The sequence below is a fragment of the Alosa pseudoharengus genome, unplaced genomic scaffold (genome assembly GCF_046254945.1).
Source record: "Alosa pseudoharengus isolate Yale_2024_CS ecotype anadromous, Long Island Sound unplaced genomic scaffold, YU_APseudo_1.1 YU_APseudo_1.1_scf_21, whole genome shotgun sequence".
Taxonomy (NCBI): Eukaryota; Metazoa; Chordata; class Actinopteri; order Clupeiformes; family Clupeidae; genus Alosa; species Alosa pseudoharengus.
In genome coordinates, this window is record NW_027468674.1 from 24262092 (window position 1) to 24282452 (window position 20361).

At 43.7% G+C, this 20361-nt stretch overlaps 1 protein-coding gene and 1 long non-coding RNA gene across 3 annotated transcripts in view; both read left to right on the forward strand.

The window, feature by feature from the left end:
* Positions 1-10718, forward strand: part of dnmbp (dynamin binding protein) — a 61134-nt gene extending 50416 nt beyond the window's left edge. For both annotated transcript variants that reach the window (XM_076298241.1, XM_076298242.1), the window contains 10 exons: positions 1319-1336; positions 2300-2499; positions 3080-3210; positions 3361-3465; positions 4097-4225; positions 4491-4823; positions 5273-5458; positions 5678-5876; positions 6019-6698; positions 9625-10718. In XM_076298241.1, the coding sequence (XP_076154356.1) occupies positions 1319-1336; positions 2300-2499; positions 3080-3210; positions 3361-3465; positions 4097-4225; positions 4491-4823; positions 5273-5458; positions 5678-5876; positions 6019-6698; positions 9625-9810 (2167 nt within the window). In that variant the 3' untranslated portion in view covers positions 9811-10718. The remainder of the gene's footprint in view (positions 1-1318; positions 1337-2299; positions 2500-3079; positions 3211-3360; positions 3466-4096; positions 4226-4490; positions 4824-5272; positions 5459-5677; positions 5877-6018; positions 6699-9624) is intronic.
* Positions 10719-13549: 2831 nt separating this feature from the next.
* Positions 13550-18464, forward strand: LOC143138518 (uncharacterized). Its single transcript, XR_012990242.1, has 4 exons — positions 13550-13759; positions 17654-17785; positions 17974-18039; positions 18293-18464. It is a non-coding gene; the product is annotated as an uncharacterized LOC143138518 (long non-coding RNA).
* Positions 18465-20361: the final 1897 nt, after the last annotated feature.

Genomic DNA, 20361 nt, shown 5'->3' on the forward strand with positions numbered 1-20361 from the left:
ACACTCAATAGTTATCAGTTGAGCTTAGTGATGCATAGTAGTCGAAGAATGTGCCTCACCCGGTTTCACCCCCCTACCACTATTCCAATCCACTGCCGGTTTCGCCCTGTCTTTCAACATGGTGCACGTGCACACACACACACACACACACACACACACACACACACCCTTCGGCTCACACACCACTTAACCTCGCTTTGTTTCAGGCTAAGAATCACATCCTTTGTTTGAGGGTTTGAGTCAAAGCTTGGACGGCACAGACAATAATTAAAGCCGCATTTGGCTCCGAAATCCGTCTCAGACCCTGAACTCCAAACATCCTTTGTGTTGAGCTTTGAACCAAAAAGATGTTTTTGAAAAACAGCTTTGGTGTTTTTTAGTGGCAAGACTAAGGTGTTGAAAACTCATGGTTGTTTTGGCTAGATATTGTAGAAGTGGTGGGGATCCAAATCTGAGGACTGTAGAGTGTTGGTCAGTGAAAAGGGATTCTCACTTTCTCCGGGTCTGTGAGTGGACATTGGCCATTCATTTTATCACGTTAGCTTCTACACTGTTTCTGCTCTGACCAGGAGTCCAGGACACGTGAGTGGGTAGGGACCTGGAGGAGTTGGACTGTACTTCTTTCCACATTTCTCTCTCTCTCTCTCTCTCTGACACTTTCACTTGTTCATTTTTCTTTCATTTATTTGGCCTCCAGAAGCCAATAGGTTAGCTTATAAAGGAGCTCTAAAAGTGGGTCGCCAGCGGCACCGGTTGCCATGGTGCCAGGGTGGCTTATTAACTTTGCAGGGGTGGACTCCCGTTCTTGTTGTCTTTTGAACCGTGGCGCCCTCTGATCCCTCCTTGAAGACTTGACTGCGCCACAGATATCTGGCCCAGTGTCAGGCCGATGTCAGCTCACCGCGTAGACATTCCATCAGATCCCAGTGATAATAGCCCACGCAATATGATCTCAGTGATGAAATGTGCAGTTTGATGGTGTGCTGTGTAACACTGTCTATCCACATCACAAATACTTGTTTGTAAAAAGTTCAGAGCCCAAGTAAAACACAATGGTTCTTTTTGTTCAATGGTCATATTTGGTCAACTTGGCCCTTTTAAAGCCCTTCATCTTGTTCTGCCAAGGTTGATCTTCGTATCCCCCTGTTGCTCTGTCGGTCTTGATATTGAATACCAGTAGGTTTTGGAGTGTTCATGCAGGCGTTGTTGAGCTATGAGTTCGACTGACAGGCGCTAGTACGAACTGTAGTTCAGGTCATTAAACACTGCATTTGTTTTGTGTTCTCTCTCTCTCTCTCTCCCTCCCTTCACCTGGCAGAGCGGTGTATCGCGAGTGGTAAGTCCTCCCAAAGCCAAAGGCTCCGCATGAGAAGCGCCTGACAAGCATGCTCACTAACCCGCTAACATAACCCAATCTGCTCTTCCTCCTACACCATTCTCTCTCTCTCTATCTATCTATCTAGCTCTCTATCTATCACTCTCTCTTTCTCTCTGTTTTTGTTCTCCTTCCATCCCATGAGCGGTCAAGGGGATTGTGTGCTCTGCGACGCTCAGTGTGTTTGTGTGGTGTGTGTTTGTGTGGTGTGTGTCTTTTAATGTTACCATGACTCCCTTTGGGTTAAGTGAGCTTATGCTGTGCCTTCTCATGACTCTGTGTTTTCTCCCCTCCCTAAAGAACTGGCTGTTGAACTTGGGATTTATAGAATTTTATAGAGGACCACAAGCTTTGATTGGCTGTGCCCTCCTACTTTGATGTTCTTTGATGCACTTTTAACAGTGGATCTCAAATCAAAATTTCCACACAACTACTGTAACTACTTTAACTGCAACTGTCTATTTCTTGCAAAATATCTCATTTTCCATGGTCTCCACCAATACTGGCAGCAGACATGCTATCTGCATTTGTACCCAGCTGCAACACCTTTTATTTGTGCATTTGCTGATGCCTCTCAAGAAATTCTGAACACCCTTTTTTCCAACAAATCCTGGTATTAGTATGTTCTAGTCTTACTCTCAGTTTCATGCCATTGTCTGCCATTGCAGTGTTTTTGTTTTTCTTCAAAAGGGTAGACCTTTGTTGAAACTGAAATGGATGGTGTTTTTTTTTGTTTGTTTTGACTGAGTTTCACACGGAAGTTCAAAGGGTGTTCAAGTTTCTGTGAGCTAGGTGCGAGAGTTTATGTACTTGGTGTGGATTTTTGATGCTAAGGTTATCAAAGTCAAATAACCTGGCAATCTGAGGCCTTTCCTTTCCTTTTGATCCTTTCCCTTTCTCACTCTTTCCCTCTTTCTTTTGCAGGGGAAAGACAAACTACATCAACCTGGGTTCGTTCCTCATCAAGCCGGTCCAGAGGGTGATGCGCTACCCTCTGCTGCTGATGGAGCTGCTGAACGCCACGCCAGAGTCACACCACGACCGCGAGCAGCTCACCGAAGCCGTGCAGCACATCAAGGAGATCAACGTCAACATCAACGAGTTCAAGAGGAGGAAGGACCTGGGTAAGATGTGTGTGTGTGTGTGTGTGTGTGTGTGTGTGTGTGTGTGTGTGTGTGTGTGTGTGCGCTTCTCTCTCTCTTTCTCTTTCTATGTGTGTGTGTGTGTGTGTGCTTCTCACTCTCTCTCTCTCTCTCTCTCTCTCTCTCTCTCTCTCTCTCTCTCTCTCTCTCTCTTTCTATGTGTGTGTGTGTGTGTGTGTGTGTGTGTGTGTGTGTGTGTGTGTGCTTCATTCTCTCTTTCTCTTTCTGTGTGTGTGTGTGCTTCTCGCTCTCTCTCTCTCTCTCTCTCTCTCTCTCTCTCTCTTTCTATGTGTGTGTGTGTGTGTGTGTGTGTGTTTCTGTGTGCCAGAGACGGTTTATGGCTGTTTTTATGACTTTAAGTAGTTATCAAAAACTTAAGAATGCACCTAGCATTGTTTTTCATGAGGCATGTTTTATTGTTTAATATAAGTTACTGCTAACACTTAATCGTTAAACCGTTGATTTGAGTATGATACTTAGGATGATTATTTCCACAGTAAATTGCCCTATTAGGCCCTATTGCAGCTGGTCTGACCATAGTGCGCCCTCTTGTGTCCAACAGTGGTAAAGTACCGTAAAGGAGACGAAGACACTCTCATTGACAAGATCTCCAAGCTGAGCATGCACTCGATCATAAAGAAGTCCAACCGTGTGAGCAGTCACCTCAAACACCTCACAGGCATCTCCCCACAGGTACCCATCCTCACCACAGCAGCAACCACAAGGCATCACCTTTCACTGGTGCGGTCATGCCAAGAAACATTGAGCTCTTTAATTAACCCCCCCCCCCCCTCTCTGTCTCTGTCTTTTTCTCTCTTCTTCTCTCTGTACTCTTCACTGCAGGTCAAAGATGAGGCTTTTGATGAGGCGGAAAAACGTTTTAGGTTACAAGAGCGGCTGATCAAATCGTTCATCAGGGACATCTCCCTCTACCTGCAGCACATCAGGGTAAGAACACTCCTTCCAACTAAATAAACAACAAGTAAACAAGTCCCAGCACACACTGCACAAGCTGCACTAGATTGAACTATTAACCCATTTACTCCTAAAATGTCTGCTAAAAACGCCTATAGAATCCTATGGCATTCTAGACTAAATAACCTTATTTCCTGAGGGTTTTATGAAAACATACTAAATATTGTCAACGTCTACCAAAATTTAATATCTAAGCCTCTGTAGCACCTAGAAACATGAAATAAAAAGCATGCTGCGCTACGCAGCATCCAGCGGGAGGGTCAATGTTGCGCTATGCAGCATCCAGCGGGAGGGTCAATGTTGCGTCATGCAGCATCCAGCGCGAATGGGTTAAAGCAGCACTGTGCCCTTTATGGTTATGGTTATTATGGTTATGTCATTTAGCAGATGCTTTTGTCCAAAGCAACTCTCAAATAAAAACAATACCCTCTAGGGCTCACACTAGTAAGGTTGCAAATGAATAGGCATGTAAAACCTTATAAACACCAACCAGAGCTATTAATAAAACGTTTTCCCCAGATTCCCTGATACAATGTCAATTTACATAGTAATTGGTATAACAACATTTTTTATGTGCTACATCCTGGACACTGTTCTTTTACAGGAATCGGCTTCTGTGAAGGTGCTGGCTGCCATCAGCTTCTGTGACATCTACACCGATCGTAGCCACCCTGACCCTGAGCGCTTCCAGAGAGCTCACCGCTGCATCAGCGATAAGCAGTTCACTGAATTTGTAAGTGTTGTTCTTTGCAAAATGCCTGTTAGCTACATAGAGCTAGCATGGACAGTAAGCTGTAGTTTTTACCAGCATATCTGTCTTTGCCTTTGGATAGAGGTCATTATAGCCTCTGACTATCAGTTCCTCTAATGTGTCTTTTTCGTCCTGCTTTCTAGTCAATTGTTTTTCTTTCGTCTTCCTACCAAAGCAGTCCTTCTGATGTTGTCATTGCATTCTCTCTCTCTCTCTGTTTCTTTCTTTCTCAATTTCGCCTGTGCAGAAAGAGCGGACGGAGACGCTGGTCATCAAGCCGCTCAACCAGCTGCTCTCCATGTTCGCCGGGCCGCACAAGCTCATCCAGAAGCGCTTCGACAAGCTGCTGGACTACGACAACTGCAAAGAGCGCTCGGAGCGCCTGCGCGAGCGCCGCGCCCAGGAGGAGCTGCAGGCGGCGCGCAACAACTACGAGGCGCTCAACGCCCAGCTGCTGGACGAGCTGCCCAAGTTCCAGCGCGCCGCCGAGGAGCTGTTCACGGGCTGCGTGCGCGCCTTCGCCCAGGCCCAGCGCGACTTCACGCGCCTGACGCTCGGCGAGCTGCAGCCACTGCTACAGGTGAGGAAGAGGGGGAAGAGTGGGGGGGGGGAGGTGAGGTGGATGAGAGGGAAAGATGCAAATGCAAAGAGTGAAATGATAGAGAGGAGAAGAGCGCTGATGTGACTTTGTATGCCTCTCGCTCGGCAAGCTGCAGCCACTGCTAAAGATGTTGGGTGGGTGGTTTAGCAGAATGAATGAATGAATGAATGAATGAATGAGCGAGAGAGGGATAAAGGATTACAGGGCAGATGGAGACAAGATTACATACAGGATACATAATTCTTCAAGGTTTTACATGTGCATTTCACACTCACTCATTTCACAGATGCTACAGGTAAATAAAGGAGTAGGATAGGTGAAAAGTAGGGGGTTTACGGAGTGAGAGAAGGAAAACAAGTGAAAAAGAGGGTCGGGGGGAGATGACAGAAAGTGAACAAGGTTTTTAATTGATTGTGTGTTTTCCACAGCTCTCGGGCATCGGTGGGACAGAGGGGAACCTGATCTCGTTGTTCCAGGAGGAGCACAGCCGGGTGGTGCAGCTGCTGCAGAACTTCAGCTTCTTCCCCGAGAACATGCCCCCACCAACAGCACGCAAGACCTTCGAGAAGAAGACCCTGGAAAAGCAGACCTCCAGGAAGCAGCTGCAGGGGCCGGTACGTCCCAACAAAAGTCCCCAAACCTTTTATATCGAAACATATCTGATATCGACCATATCTGATATGGAACAATTTAATTGATATGCTTTAGACAAATATGAGAATGAGTTTGTTTTTGTTTCTCTGTTTTGCTTTGGAATGAGCTACCTTCTTACTATACTTTACTATACACTATTGTTGTGTCTCACTTTTCCCATGTTTCTTTTCTTGCTGCAGCCTAACTATGTGCTGCAGACGGATGAGCATCGGGCGGGCCTGCTAGCCCGCTACGGCCCAGAGAAGCTGTTCCAGGCTGAGCGCAACTTCAATGCAGCGCAGGACTTAGATGTGTCCGTGCTCGAGGGAGACATTGTGGGCGTGATCAAACAGCAGGACCCTATGGGAAGCCAGAATCGATGGCTCATCGACAATGGGGGTGGGTATTGTTTGCTGCATGTGATTTGAACCGCCGGTTTTGCTTTCCTTTGAAATGTAGGTTTTGACTGCACCACATTGCTTTTTCATATGAAAAAATATTTGTATTCATGCTGTCGTTTTTCCTTTGATTTTCCATACAGTCACCAAGGGCTTTGTGTATAGCTCCTTCCTGAAGCCTTACAACCCACGCAGGAGCCAATCAGACGTCTCCATTGAGAGTCAGTCGTCCAATGAGTCCGGCTACGGTGGCTCATCTCCCGTCTTCTCGCGGCAGAACAGCAACAGTACGCTGACCTTCAACCAGGAGACCGCCGCAGTCAGCTTCACCACCGCGCCACCCCCCAACCACTCACACCCCCGCCCCTCACAGGACCCTGCCCCCTCTCGCCGCAACCCCTCCCCCAACTGCCAGTCCACCAATCAGGGAGACTTGTCGGACTCCTCCCACAGAGGCTCAGCCAATCACAGAGAACTGACCGGCGAGACACGCTACCGAAACTCAGCCAATCACAGGGAATACTCCTCGGACTCGTCCTCGTCTTACAGGATCCCCACGAGTCACAGGGACTCGTTGGACGCCACTCCGACCAATCACAGAGAGTTCTCGGACTCCTCCGAAACAGACTCTTGTTCGTCCAGCAGGAACTCGTCATGGCTGGAGACGTCGCAGAGGTACGGCCAGTCGCACGCTGCCTTCAGCTCGCACCAGAGACGGAACCGGGACGGTGGGGTGCCCCAGAGGCGCTCTCATTACCCCCCGGAGGAGTACAGTGAGCCAGAGGTAGAGGCAGAAGCAGATCCAGAGCTGGATGGCCACCAGGTAAGGCAGAACCATTCAGCTCTAAATACATATGCTGCAGTTTTACCAGAGCAGTAATGCTAAGACTTGGATGAAAATATATTGAGGAATTATCACCTAATGCGTGCACCTAAGAGTTATTCAAATGGGTTTAATGAAATTTGAAATACCTCATAAATGTGTAATCAATCAACTTGTCACTGACATTAACCAAACTAAATTAATGTGCCTTTTTTGGTTAAAATGCAGACATATTGAAGAGTGATAAGTGATGATGACTATAATGTGCTTCATAAAAAAGTCATAAACCATACAGGTGTCGGACAAAATAATGAAAACACTATGTTAAATAACAAGCGGTCTCTGTCATCGAGGATCACCCTCCGTCCTGAGTTAAAGCGATGGTTCGGAGTAATTTCACCCTAGGGTCCTTTGCACCATGACCCGAGCCAAACACCCTCCCAGAACCTGTTTTCCCTTGGTCGAACCCTGGTCGAGTAGCGCTGTCAGAAACGAATGAGTTTCTGCAGTCATAATGGTACCAACTTTTATCTTGTAAATTAACTGTAAAAGTCCTGGCAGGAAGCGATTACATCAACGTTTTTTGGTATATATCCAGTTTTTAATATTTTTTTTCCGAAGTGTTTACAACTTAGTGTTAACTAATCATTGTTGCAAACTGGTACTACGAACAACATAGTAGTGCATTCCTGGATCTACATCCTTATGCATGCTTCCTGCCAGGACTTTTACAAGCTTTTCCCAAATCACGGAAGTAACGTCGATGCAGCGGTATAGTAGCAGATGGTAGCATTCATCAGGCAAATGTTATTTAAATAAACTCCTGGTGTATTTACAAACTTTTCAATGCCTCGTTTAATGAGTAAAGAACATAGTTGTACTACTGTAGAAGTTTCGTACCATTCAGGGCATTATTAGTGGGGTAATTTACGAGATAAAAGTTGGTACCATTACGACTGCAGAAACTCATTCGTTTCTGACAGCGCTACTCGACCAGGGTTCGACCAAGGGAAAACAGGTTCTGGGAGGGTGTTTGGCTCGGGGTCATGGTGCAAAGGACCCTAGGGTAAAATTACTCCGAACCATCACTTTAAGCTTTCCAAAGCTAGTTTGACTTTAAACTTTAACAACTCCAAAAATGTGCCCTCTTTGGAAGTCACACACACACACATTTGCACAGATCAGTAAAAAAGGCACATTTTTTTTTCGCATGTCCAAATTTCCGTCAATGATTCCCGGGACACTGAAAGACCGGGGTAGACGAAACTTGGTGGGCATGTAACCCCATATGGATAGCATGGAACCATCGTTTTTCGTTTTGATCTGTAGCCCCCCCGCTGGACTGCACCCCCCAAAAGGAGGGTAGGGCAGACACAGTTTTCTGTGAATATCTCGAGAACCGTAAGGTGTAGGAGGACCATTTTTTTTGTATGTTGATCTCAAGGGGCCATGTCAAACCATTCCATAACCACTCATTTCATGTATAGCGCCACCTAGTTAAACACAAAAAAGTAAAAATGAGGTGTTGTAATCGCAGGTATCTGTGACCTAACATAGTCAAAACTGCACGAAATTGGAAGTGTAGGATCATTATGACACCCTCTGAATGCACGCCAAGTTTCGTGGAATTCCGTTCATGGGGGGCCACACAATAAATTAATTTATGTTACTATACACCAACTGGCCTCTAGGTGGCCGGAGACAGTTTTCTGTGAATATCTCGAGAACCGTAGGGCCTAGGAGGTCCACCTATTTTTTGTATGTTGGTCTTAAGGGGGCATGTCAACCCATCCCATTACCACTTATTTCATGTATAGCGCCACTTAGTTAAAAATTAAAAAGCAAAAAAGTAGGTGTTTTCATCACAATATCTCTGGCTGACATGGTCAAAACTGCACGAAATTGAAAGTGTAGGATCATTATGACACCCTCCGAATGCATGCCAAGTTTTGTGAACTTTCGTTCATGGGGGGCCTTACAATAAAATAATTTATGTGTACATTTAGTGACCGTACACCAACAAGGATTCCCGGGACACTGAAAGACCGGGGTACACGAAACTTGGTGGGCATGTAACCCCACATGGATAGCATGGAACCGTCGTTTTTCATTTTGATCTGTAGCCCCCCCCCCCCCGCTGTACTGGACCCCCCGAAAGGAGGGTAGGGCAGACACAGTTTTCTGTGAATATCTTGAGAACCGTAGGGCCTAGGATGACCAATTTTTCCGTATGTTTGCCTCCAGGGGTCATGTTAACCCATTCCATGTGCACACATGTGCATAAACAGATACACGCACACACATACATTCACAGTAATCATACGTATGACACATACTCACACAGTAGACATATGTACGCATGCATGCACATGCACAAACACACATATGCAGGCAAACACACAAGATCACACACACACACACACACACACATAAACGTGTACACGCACACATGCACACAATTCAAGAATTTCTTCTTTTTCAAGAAATATGAACAGGCAAGATGGGGGTGGGGTTGTATAAAATGAATTTTACATGTGAAATCTATGAACTAATCATGTTTTGGTACTTGTTGTCTAGCAGATACCAGTGAGAATTGAGTGTGGCTAATGCAATTTAGTGAGACAGTTAGAATCATATAGGCCTTTCAGCGTGATTTATTTTTGTGGAAAAAATGTGCTGGACTGGGCGGCGGTCATATTTTGTACCGCTCTGCGGTACATCTAGTTACTTCAAATACTTGATGTCTGCAGTGTATATAAATATATTATATTTGTGTACCACTGGGACTCTAATTTATGTCTAAACATTGGAGGAAATACGGGGTTCAAAATATCACCTGTTGCCTTCTTTCTGTCCAACCCCTGTACTTAAAAATGCAGAACTATTTGTCCAGTATTGATGTTTTGTATATGTCTTTCTTCCCCAGATCTACTATGCCCTCTACCCCTTCAGTGCTCGCTGTGCTAACGAGATGAGCATCTCAGCCAATGAGCGCATCCGCATCCTGGAGTTCCACGACATGACGGGCAACAATGAGTGGTGGCTCGGCGAAACCGGGGGCCGGCGCGGCTACGTCCCCTCCAACTACATCCGCAAGTCCGAGTACACCTGAACCTACCCCCCCCCCCCCCCCGCCCAAACCCCCTCACCCCACCCCAAAAATCACACCCAGACCCAACGCATGGTCTCCCCTCGGCCCATGGAGGTCAAACGCAGACCCACACTGCTCTCCTCCCAGCACGTCCCCCCCCCCGGTCGAAGACTGATGTTAGGGGTGGCGAGGCTGGTCCCCTGTGATGGAACCCCACTTGAGGGCTTAGCAGAAGGAGACCGCGCTGTGTACCCTATAGGAACACTAACCCCAAAGGAGTGATGGCGGATCGTGGTGGTGCCTTATTTTTTTTATCATTAGTATTTTTTCCCCTCTTGTTTGAAATGATGGACAACTCTTATATGCTGGAGTGACACTGAAAAGAGGAAGGAAAAAAAGACACTACAGTCTTGGGAAATTTTTCTTGTAGAACTTTTTATATATATATATATATATATATATATATATATATATATATATCTGAGAGCTGCTGATCCACTTGCGTGCAGGGAGAGGATTCTGTAAGAGTACTTAAAGACCCTTCTTTCCCTTTGATCTTTGTTCTTATGCTTTCATTTCTTTCCACTCTCTCACTCCATCTTTTATTCTATCCCTCTCTCTTACATATAACAATGTTGGGTGCAGTAGTGAAACACCGTGTGGACTCTCCAATCAGCAGAGGAGTCTTTGGACAGAGGCATAGCCGCACGACACATGTTACAGGATGGACTGCGTATTGGACTGTTTGAATGAATGTCTTGGTTGCACACTTGTAGCCTTGCTATCATTACTAGCCTGTGGAAGATAACAATGACCTTTGAACCCACACTCAGTACTTAGGAGGCGTGATAAGAGTGTGCTACAACACACTGCTAAGAGGGAGAAATATGGGATATATGTCTTTCTGTCTGTCTGTGTTTGTGTGTGTGTGTGTGTGTTTGAAGATTCAGGTCAAAATAATGCATTGGATTGAGTTTGATTTGGGGAGAATATCTATGGTCACCACAAGTGGACACTCCCTCCAGCCTTGCTCTTAGACAATCTCACACTCCCAAATGAAGACAGAGCCCTCTCTGATTCTACCCGAGGTTGCACCAGCTGACTCCACCCACACACCCCAGCTGAGCACTCCACTGCCTTACATGGGTGGATAGGTGGACTAGTATGGAATTAGCAGTGGACGTTTCAGTATTTTTTATATTTTGAACATATGAAAGCATAAGCATATACAATCTGATTGATTATCCCTGTGGGAATGTTTGTGTAAGGAAGAGGTCTCAGGTCTTCAGCTTGGAACAAATAAAAAAGTAATTGAAAAAAAAATGACTCACAGTGAATGTGACTTCATTTCTAACATTACGGTGTACTGACAGAACAGCCTTTGGATGACGCTACTTCAGATTATTTTCCCATATGAAAAACAGCTGAAAGACAAATACTAAGCCACACTTTGAGTTTTGAGTACTATCCATAACTAATATTCCAGTCTGTGTATAAGAGAGATGGGAAATACGTTTCCAAAAAATGTGTGAAATAAAAACAGAAAGTGATGATTTGCAAACCATTTTAACACATATTTAATTGAAAATAGAACATAATCTAAAACATTGAAACTTCTACCTTTTAGTATTTTATGAAAATATAATTTTTAATTTGATGCCAGCAAAGGGTTTCTATAAAGTTGGGATGGGGCAACAAAAAAAACTGGGAAAAGTTGTGTAATATTTATTGGCAACATGGTAATTAAAAAGAGCATTCCAGAGGAGTAGAAGTAAAGCTGGGGAGGTATTCACCATTATGTGAAAGACTGAGTTGGCAAATGTTAGTAATAACATTAGAACATAATAGGGCTACAGAGTAGGGCTACAGAGAAATCTGTGTACGCCACGGATAAGGGACCGGGTGGAAAAAACTATAGACTGCCTGGACTCAGGAGAACTTCCAATAACCATTGCCTCTGAATATTGTTCGATGCTCCTTACACAAATGCTGGTCAAAGCTCTACCATGCAAAGAAGAAACCATTTAACTAGAGACATCACCATCTGAGGCAAAGTGGACAACGGCCCTGTGCTCAGACCAAACAAAGTTTTAAATGTTAGGATATGTGACATGTTTTTTGGGAATCAAGGACTCCTCCACATCCCCTGGGCTAAAGAGGACAGAAATCATCTTATTATCTATATAGGGCCTACACAGTTCAACACTCATGATGGTATAGGGGTACACATTAGTTCATGTGGCATGGGCAGCTTATATCTGGAAAGGCATGCTGAATGATACCAATATACCTGATACCTTTTGGAGCAACATGTGCTGCTATGTAGCCTGAGTGAACCCAAATGTCAAATCTGAATGAGTTCACCCGGGCTAGCCAAAGATTCTAGAGTAGCCTACATGCCAACAGAGTCCTCAATACAACAGTTCCTCCAAAAGTTAGCCTGGATCTTTGGCAGAGACGAGCAGGGGCGTGGGGTTGTAATCCATAGTACGCACCAAAGATTCTAGAACAGAGCTCTAGAATCTTTGGTACATGCGTGGCCCAGGCCGCTAATGATTGGAACGCGCGTGGTAGCATCTATGGAAACAGGTGAAATCGAATGTATACATTTGCAATAATTTGTTACAGTAGGCTATCCTAAACCAGAAGCCGAGGATTACACGGAGGAGTAGGCTAGTCAATAATCTTTACCAAGGCTGACCCGAGGCATCGGGCATAAATATAAAATGAATCTTCTCCGTTGTTTTGGCTGTTGCGCATCGAAGCAGGGAAGTGATGAGACGACTGAATTCGGCATGCTGGATGGAGCAGGAGACGTGAGGGGCAATTTTAATGAGTTAGTGCTAGGAGGGAATCGTATGCCAAGACATGTGACCGGATCGGTCAGTTTGTGTGGATGGGAGCAAACAGGATGTGGGGTTGACGTGATCGACTGGGACGAAACCCCGTTTGAGAGGAGCTTTCAAAGCAAATTGGCCCAGGCTAGACAAGGGGTCATTGCTTTACGGCCTCAGTGTGTGGCAGAAACAGCAGATAATGTTTTGTCCACAAAGAGTAAGTTGCTTTGTCCCTAAATGGTTAGTTGTAGAATAACGTTAAAGGGGTGGTTCAGGATGTTGGACATAAGACCTCATTTCCAAGTAAGCAAGTGTGATATTTATCAGTGGAGACCGTTTTCAACACGTTTCATCCAGTCCTTCAATCGCAGGTGCTAGGCTAGCGCAAGTCAACGGTATGTGCTAGCCTGCCACTAAAGACAGTCTTACCCACTCCAAAGTACACCCGAGACAAATTCCAGACAATCGATGTAAATGTCTGTGTTGATAGAATAGTGTGAGAAATACGCATCGCGTTGCAATAGTTATACTTTGATCCCTGAAGTTGGTAGTAGTCATTTTGCATCTCAGCGGCGGACTGATATTACCAAGGCTACTACTAGGTATCCCCATTGGAGTGCGCTTTACTGTTTACTTTTCGGCGCAGTACTACTAACCGGAGCAAGTATAATTCCGCCGCTGCTAAGAAACTAGTCCCTCAAAATGTAATGCGATCATTGAAATGCAAGGATAGAATAACGTTAGAAATAACACTATCAAAACAGACATTTACATCGATAGTCTGGCGTTATAATTTATTTGCCTCGGGTGTACTTTGGAGTGGGTAAGACTGTTTTTAGTGGCAGGCTAGCACATACCGTTGACTTGCGCTAGCCTAGCACCTGCGAACTCTGCAATTAGAAGGACTGGATGAAACGTGTTGAAAACGGTCTCCACTGATAAATATCACACTTGCTTACTTGGAAATGAGGTCCTATGTCCAAAATCCTGAACCACCCCTTTAAAATGTGCATTAAGGTAGCCTATACATTTTACAGTAGCCTATGTAATTCAGTGTCATTCAACAGTTAGACAGCAGTTTGCCAACATAGAAAAAGTGGAAGACATCATAAACGGGCAGATAAAGAAAGCAGGTGAGTACAAGTCTTTTCATTACATGAAATGGAAAATGGAAATCCTCCCAACATCACTGAACTTTAACCTAACTACTGTCTCCACGCCTTGCGACATGGGCCAAAATATAAAAAGTGTCTGCATGCAAAACACAATGATGCCCACATGGGCCAAAAAATAAAGTTTCTGCACGCAAAACACAATGATGCCCATTCTGCATGTTTTTCGTCTCAGTAGATTATTGCTCTAGGAACTAGGACAATGGCACAAAAAACTTCACCATGTGACTTAGACACAGCCAGTGATTGCGCAGAAATTTATGAGTTTATGTTTAAATACTTAAAGTTATTAGCAGACAAAATGTAGGGCTACATTATATTTTAACTAATAACCAAATGAATACACACCAGAGGGGTTGCTCACCCCTACAGTACCTTCAGCATTCCCAGAAAAACTGCCTCTAGCCTGGAAAAATCCAAACTCATTCTCAAAGTGAATAGAGTCTGGTGACTCATGATTGGGATTTGTTTCCAACACTTGCATTGCGATGGGCCCTAACTTGAAATCATTGGTCCAGCCATACCAATCACATTGATCAGAGATTCCTAACGTTACTTCCGACTTCTTCTAAACTTTCCGAACTGACAATAAACAGCATCAACAGTCAGGAAACAATGTATGTGGATCTACCTTTGGTGTAAATAAATTTCTGAAAATTTCCAACTGCATTTTTTGATGTTTGCAGGTGTTGCTTCTTCCGTTTATCACAATATGTATTTGTTTTGTCCTCCCCTCTCGTCGCTGATTGGTCTGACATTTTTCTTGTCTGAGGGAAACGGTTATGTTTCAGACTATATCTCCCTGAAAGAAGATCTAGGTTGGCGGGCCAGGCTAGGCTGCCCCCACTTTGTTTCCAGTTTTCGGAGCCTGGGCTACAGAGACCGTTTCTTTTTTTTTTTTACAGTGTGCAGGGTTCTCACAGGTCATGGAATTTCTGGAATATCATGGAATTTTAGAGGGGGGGTACTAACATCGTCTTGGTAGTGTATAAACTTAGGTCTAATTGAGTGTCTGTCACTTTAAGATGTTCGTGATTAACACAGGCTGCTGATGTGTGGATGCAATTCATAACGTTTTCTACAAAGTTAAAATAAAGGTTCCTACTTCTCCTTGGGACAAGCACTTTTTAATTTTGGAAAACACTTTTCCATTTACATCGGGATTTTGCAAACATTCAGTGTCAGAGTCAATAAAATGAGCCCTTCAACGAAATTGACAAGCAGCTGTAAGCAGTGTTGGGGAGTAATGGAATACATGTACCGGCGTTACGTATTCAGAATACAAATTATGAGTAACTGTATTCCGATACAGTTACAAGTTAAATAGTTGGTATTTAGAATACAGTTACATTGTTGAAATCAATGGATTACATGACGATACTTCTCTGTTTCATAAGTTTGTTCACTCACTAAATAAATTAAGGCAAGTCCATTTCCCAGAAGCTCCTGAAAGCAATCTATGATGAAATTGTTTACATGTTTAAATCCAAGCCCCGCCGTCTTGCACTAGCCTCAAAACGCAGCCAGCGCGCATTATGGACGCGTCATATCGGAGACCCTGAAATGACTGTTTGCACAGCAAATTACGAGTAAAGTAAGTGGAGGTAACTCCTGTTCCTCACTGATCGTGGTTCTTGATGTCTGTTCAAAGGATATTTTCCCAAGTATTAATAGCTCAGGCTACTTCGGCCAATCGGTTACACAGTTTGCTAAGCAATAAGCAAAGCCTAGTTCACGTGTTGATTTAGACCTAGGCAATAAAACCAATCTCTAAAATAGGCACTGCATTCTAAGTTGTTTATTCTAACTTAAAATAGCTTTTATTTTTTCTAATTAGATCTACATTTACGTTTTAAAATGAATTATATGGTGCAGCCTCTGAAGAATTATTCTTGCGAGTAGGCCTAGCATATTTTAACGTGCGGTTTTTGATTACGCGATCACGTTCATTTTGAGAGCACTGATATACAGTAGCCCATAGTGTTTACATGTACAGGTCATTTGCGTTCCACCAGTCATATGCGCCCCTCACTTGTACTGGGTTGATGCCACCGAAAAATCTCACAGGCACACCTTAATTATAATTTCTGGCTACGCCCTTAAAGTAGCCTATTTATTTTGTTTGTTTTAATTAGCCTAGTCGCCTGCTGTAGTTTTAGTGGTCACCTTGCTATTTTAAAGTTGTATCAGGTAGCTTAGGCCTAGTTGACTTTACATTCTCCTATGTGGGCCTAACACAGCCATTTGGAACAGATGAACACACCAGAATAGGCCTGTTTAGTAGGCCTAAGCAGGATTTGATGGCCACATTCCAATGCAATTCAATGCGGAAGTAATCTAAGTATTCAGAATACGTTACTCAGATTGAGTAACGTAACGGAATACGTTACAGATTACATTTTTGGGCATGTATTCTGTATTCTGTAACGGAATACGTTTTGAAAGTAACCCTCCCAACACTGGCTGTAAGTAGGCTAAGCATGCTAAATTCTAGTATTCTAACGTTAGCTTTGAGATACTATACTGCTTGATTGCATAACTTAACTTTAAGTTTAGTCAGTGATGGGGACGAGACCGCCTATGCCGAGTCCGAGTCAAGACCGAGTCTTTGAAGGGTCGAGACCGAGTCGAGACAGAGTCTGTTGGTTTCCAAATACAGTCGAGTCCGAGTCAAGACCGAGTCTTTGAGGAAGCAAGTCCGAGTCGAGACCGAGTCCTTTAGGAGTCGAGACCGAGTCGAGACCAAGACCATAAAAAAATGTCAGTTTTCATATTTATAATTTAATATCACCCCAGTTAATAATCAACCATTAGGACTACAGACAAGGCTAGATTGGGAATTGTTTAGAGGAGCAGTCTTAACGTCTTAATATGGACTATGCTGACCTACAGACACTCACCGGCAGCAGAGCCATAGAGATAAATAAACGGCTCTGACGGCAGTATCTTTGCATTGCACCATGGGATGTCATTTTTAAATAATGCCGGTCAACATTGCATTTTATTATTATTGTTGTTAGCCTATGTGTTGTGTGTTTTTTTTATATGAACATAAAAAATGTGTTGGTCTCGAGGACTCGGTCTGAAATTACGAGTCCTTCTCCTCCCACTGTGGTCCGAGACCGAGTCAAGACCGAGTCTTTGAAGGAACGAGTCCGAGACGAGACCGAGAAAGCAGAAATTGGTCTCGAGTCCGAGACCGGACTACATCACTAAGTTTAGTCTCTTCAATGTAGCCTACTATGTTGTGATAAGACCTAGCAGAGTTAAATTCAATGCAGCAGTTTTGAACAAATTTGCGCTTCAGCATGGTCACGATGCTAAGCGGATTTAATAGCAATTAAGCCAGACGTCTTCTATGCAATGCTTCTATGTGGCAACAATCTTTCAACAATCGTGAATATTTAGTTAAATGCACATGCAGAGAAGGGGCAGCAGGTTACGACAGAGAGCGGGGCAGGATAAGGAAAGGCTGCGTGCGTAAAAAGCGCAGCTCAATGGCAATGCAAGGATTTGATCTTATATTTAAATTAAATTAAATTAAATTAAACATAGAATATTCCTCTGTGGCGGCCGTCAATGTATGGGAAACACTGCGAGGAGATGATTGCTGAATGTGACAATAAATGTTATGTTTATGTTAACTTTAAAGGGCTCCAGGCTACCCATTTGTGAACTCACATGTTGTGTAAGGTCATGGATATTTCATTAAAGGCCATTGACAGTCATGAAATATTTGTGATGTTAAAGAAAATGAGTGAGAGCCCTGGATGCATAAACCCCAGTTCCCTTTCAAATGCCACTGTCGACCGTTAGTTGACTTGTTGCTCTATCCCCCTTTCTCTCTGTCGGTAGCTGTTATGCGTGAACAAATGCAGCAAACGAAGGCGAGATTGAAACAGAGGCAAGACCAGATGCAAGAGTGTCACAACGGTAGCGGGCCTGACAGTGTTGAACTAGAGGAAACTAGGCAAGAGTACAAAACTGGTGGGTATTAAGTTATGCTAATCTGTCCCATATTTACTTCCCATAAGTTCCCAAATCATTTTGTGCAATTTTATTTTTTTCATATGTATGAAATTGCAAATTTCAACAGCTTTCTGTAAGACTACAAAAATACTGCATAGGCCTATTAGGCCCTACTATGTTCTTCACATGCACTATTGGTTTGGCAGTGGAAGAGATGGAGTGGCATCTTGATAAAATGGAAGAGAAGATGTTTGCTGACAAAAGAAGACTCGGTGAGTCATACTGTTGGTCTACATGAGAAAATGTATTATCTGCAGGAAAGGCATTTTGATGTTCCAATGTAGATGTTAATCAAGATTTAGCCTTAATTAATACTGTTAGACTGTTAGAATGCTATGTATTTGGTGCAATCCATCGTTTGGAACCTACAATTAAATCTCCTAACTGGCTGTCTACACTTCTTAAAAATTTACTTTAAAATTTTTTCTGTATTCTGTATCTCTCTTTATTCTGTATCTCTCTTAGATGAAATGCGATTTGAGGAACAAGTCTTCCGAATTTTTGAGAATTCTTGTGAATCGACAGCAAATGTTGAGGCAATGGAAGAGTTTGGCCCAACAGAAAAAGGCAACATTAAAAAAGGCAAGCATCAACAAAAGGAGACATAGCCATGTGCTAGCACATTGGAGAACTGAGTGGCCAAGCACAAAGTGCATTTACCAAAGTTCTTATCTAGTTTCTCTACCTTTTTGTGCGTTTTAAAAAAATAAATAAGATATCTTTTGCCTAGTTTCAATTGCATTGTTGTTCTGCTCTTGAATGTTTTTGTGTACCTTTTAAACACAGTCACAAGACAATTTCATTCATCAATGTGGACAGGGCTTAAAGGTATCCTGTGCAAATTTTGTATCTTAATATAGCAGCTTCAAAGTCATTTTGAATCAATAACATGACCCTGGGATTGTGTGCTGTAGGAGGACCTTTTCCGTTTCCAATCCAAACAAAACTGCTGAAATGTTATCCTCCATAATAGAAACAATATACACAGTGACAACAAGAAACAGTATAGACCAGTGGTTCTCAAATGGGGGTACGCATACCCCTGGGGGTACGTGAAGGCAATCCAGGGGGTATGTGAGATTTTAAAATATACATATATTTAAAAAGTAGAATCCATGCAAAACTACTTTAAAAACAATTATTTAATAAATATTTCAGGAAAATATAAGTTCATAATATTAATTTTATATTTCAGTAGGCTATTCAATTTCATTACCCTAAACCCCCCCACCCCCCCATACCAGGATGGTTTTAAGTCTCTTTTTTTAACTAAAAATGCTTTGCGCTGGTTAGGGGGTACTTCGCTGAAAAAATATTTCACAGGGGGTACATCACTGAAAAAAGGTTGAGAACCACTGGTATAGACAATATGATGTAGACATTATACATATGCGAGTGGGACTGGCATTGATAAAGGGTATTGCCTCAGCTGTAGGCCAAGTACCTCAGGTAAGCACAGCCTTTGCCAACACTACTATCACAAGTGAAGTTGGCAGTTTATGGTTGCAGTCTTCAGTATGTTCAGAAAACCAACTGGTTGTTCCACACTGCCCAGACAATAATGGAAAAAGACTCACTTTAGAACACGTCAAAATCTAACAACTCCATCCAATAAACACAGACAGATGGTGCACACTGACCCAACTGTTGGTGCTTGGTCAGTGTGAAAGCATCGTAACACCTGTTCAGTGAGCGCAGTCTTCTAAATCATGCTGACTTTGTAAACATTGTGAGTCCAGCAACCTCTTAGGGAGTCTTTAGGGAGTTTTGGTGGTGGGCAGCCGTGGCCTACTGGTTAGCGCTCCAGACTTGTAACCGGAGGGTTGCCGGTTCAAACCCCGACCAGTAGGAACGGCTGAAGTGCCCTTGAGCAAGGCACCCAACCCCTCATTGCTCCCCGAGCGCCGCTGTTGTAGCAGGCAGCTCACTGCGCTGGGATTAGTGTGTGCTTCACTGTGTGCTGAGTGTGTTTCACTAATTGGGGAAATTTCCCTCACGGGATCAAAAGAGTGTATATACTTATAATACTTAAACTTTTTTCCTAAGGTGCAATCCACATATGTGTGTGTGTGTGTGTGTGTGTGTGTGTGAGAGAGAGAGAGAGAGAGATGAAGAAACACATAAAGGCAAGTTGTAATTTTCTGCCATCTAGTCTTGTGATCTTGCAGCAGAGAATCTTGCCACAGCTCGAGTGAAACTGGTCTGCACAGTGGTGGATTTAGACAGCCAGCCATACCTTACTATCTGTTTTCTGCATTTGGGAGGACACTAAAAACATGCTGAACTGAGGATTGGATGTTTGCCTTTCTAAAGTCCAGTGCCCTCTTGGGGAGTTTGGCCCAAACCTGAATGTGCGTGTCTTTCTGTGTGGGTTAGTGTGTGTGGGTGTACATGTTTGTTGGTGTGTGTATATCTGTATGTGTGTGTGTGTGTGTGTGTGGGGGGGGGGGGGGGGCGGGTGGTGGTAAAAGGTCTGAAATGTGTACTCAGTGGTCAGCTGTAAAGCTGCCGTCTTTTGCAGCCATGAGTCCTGC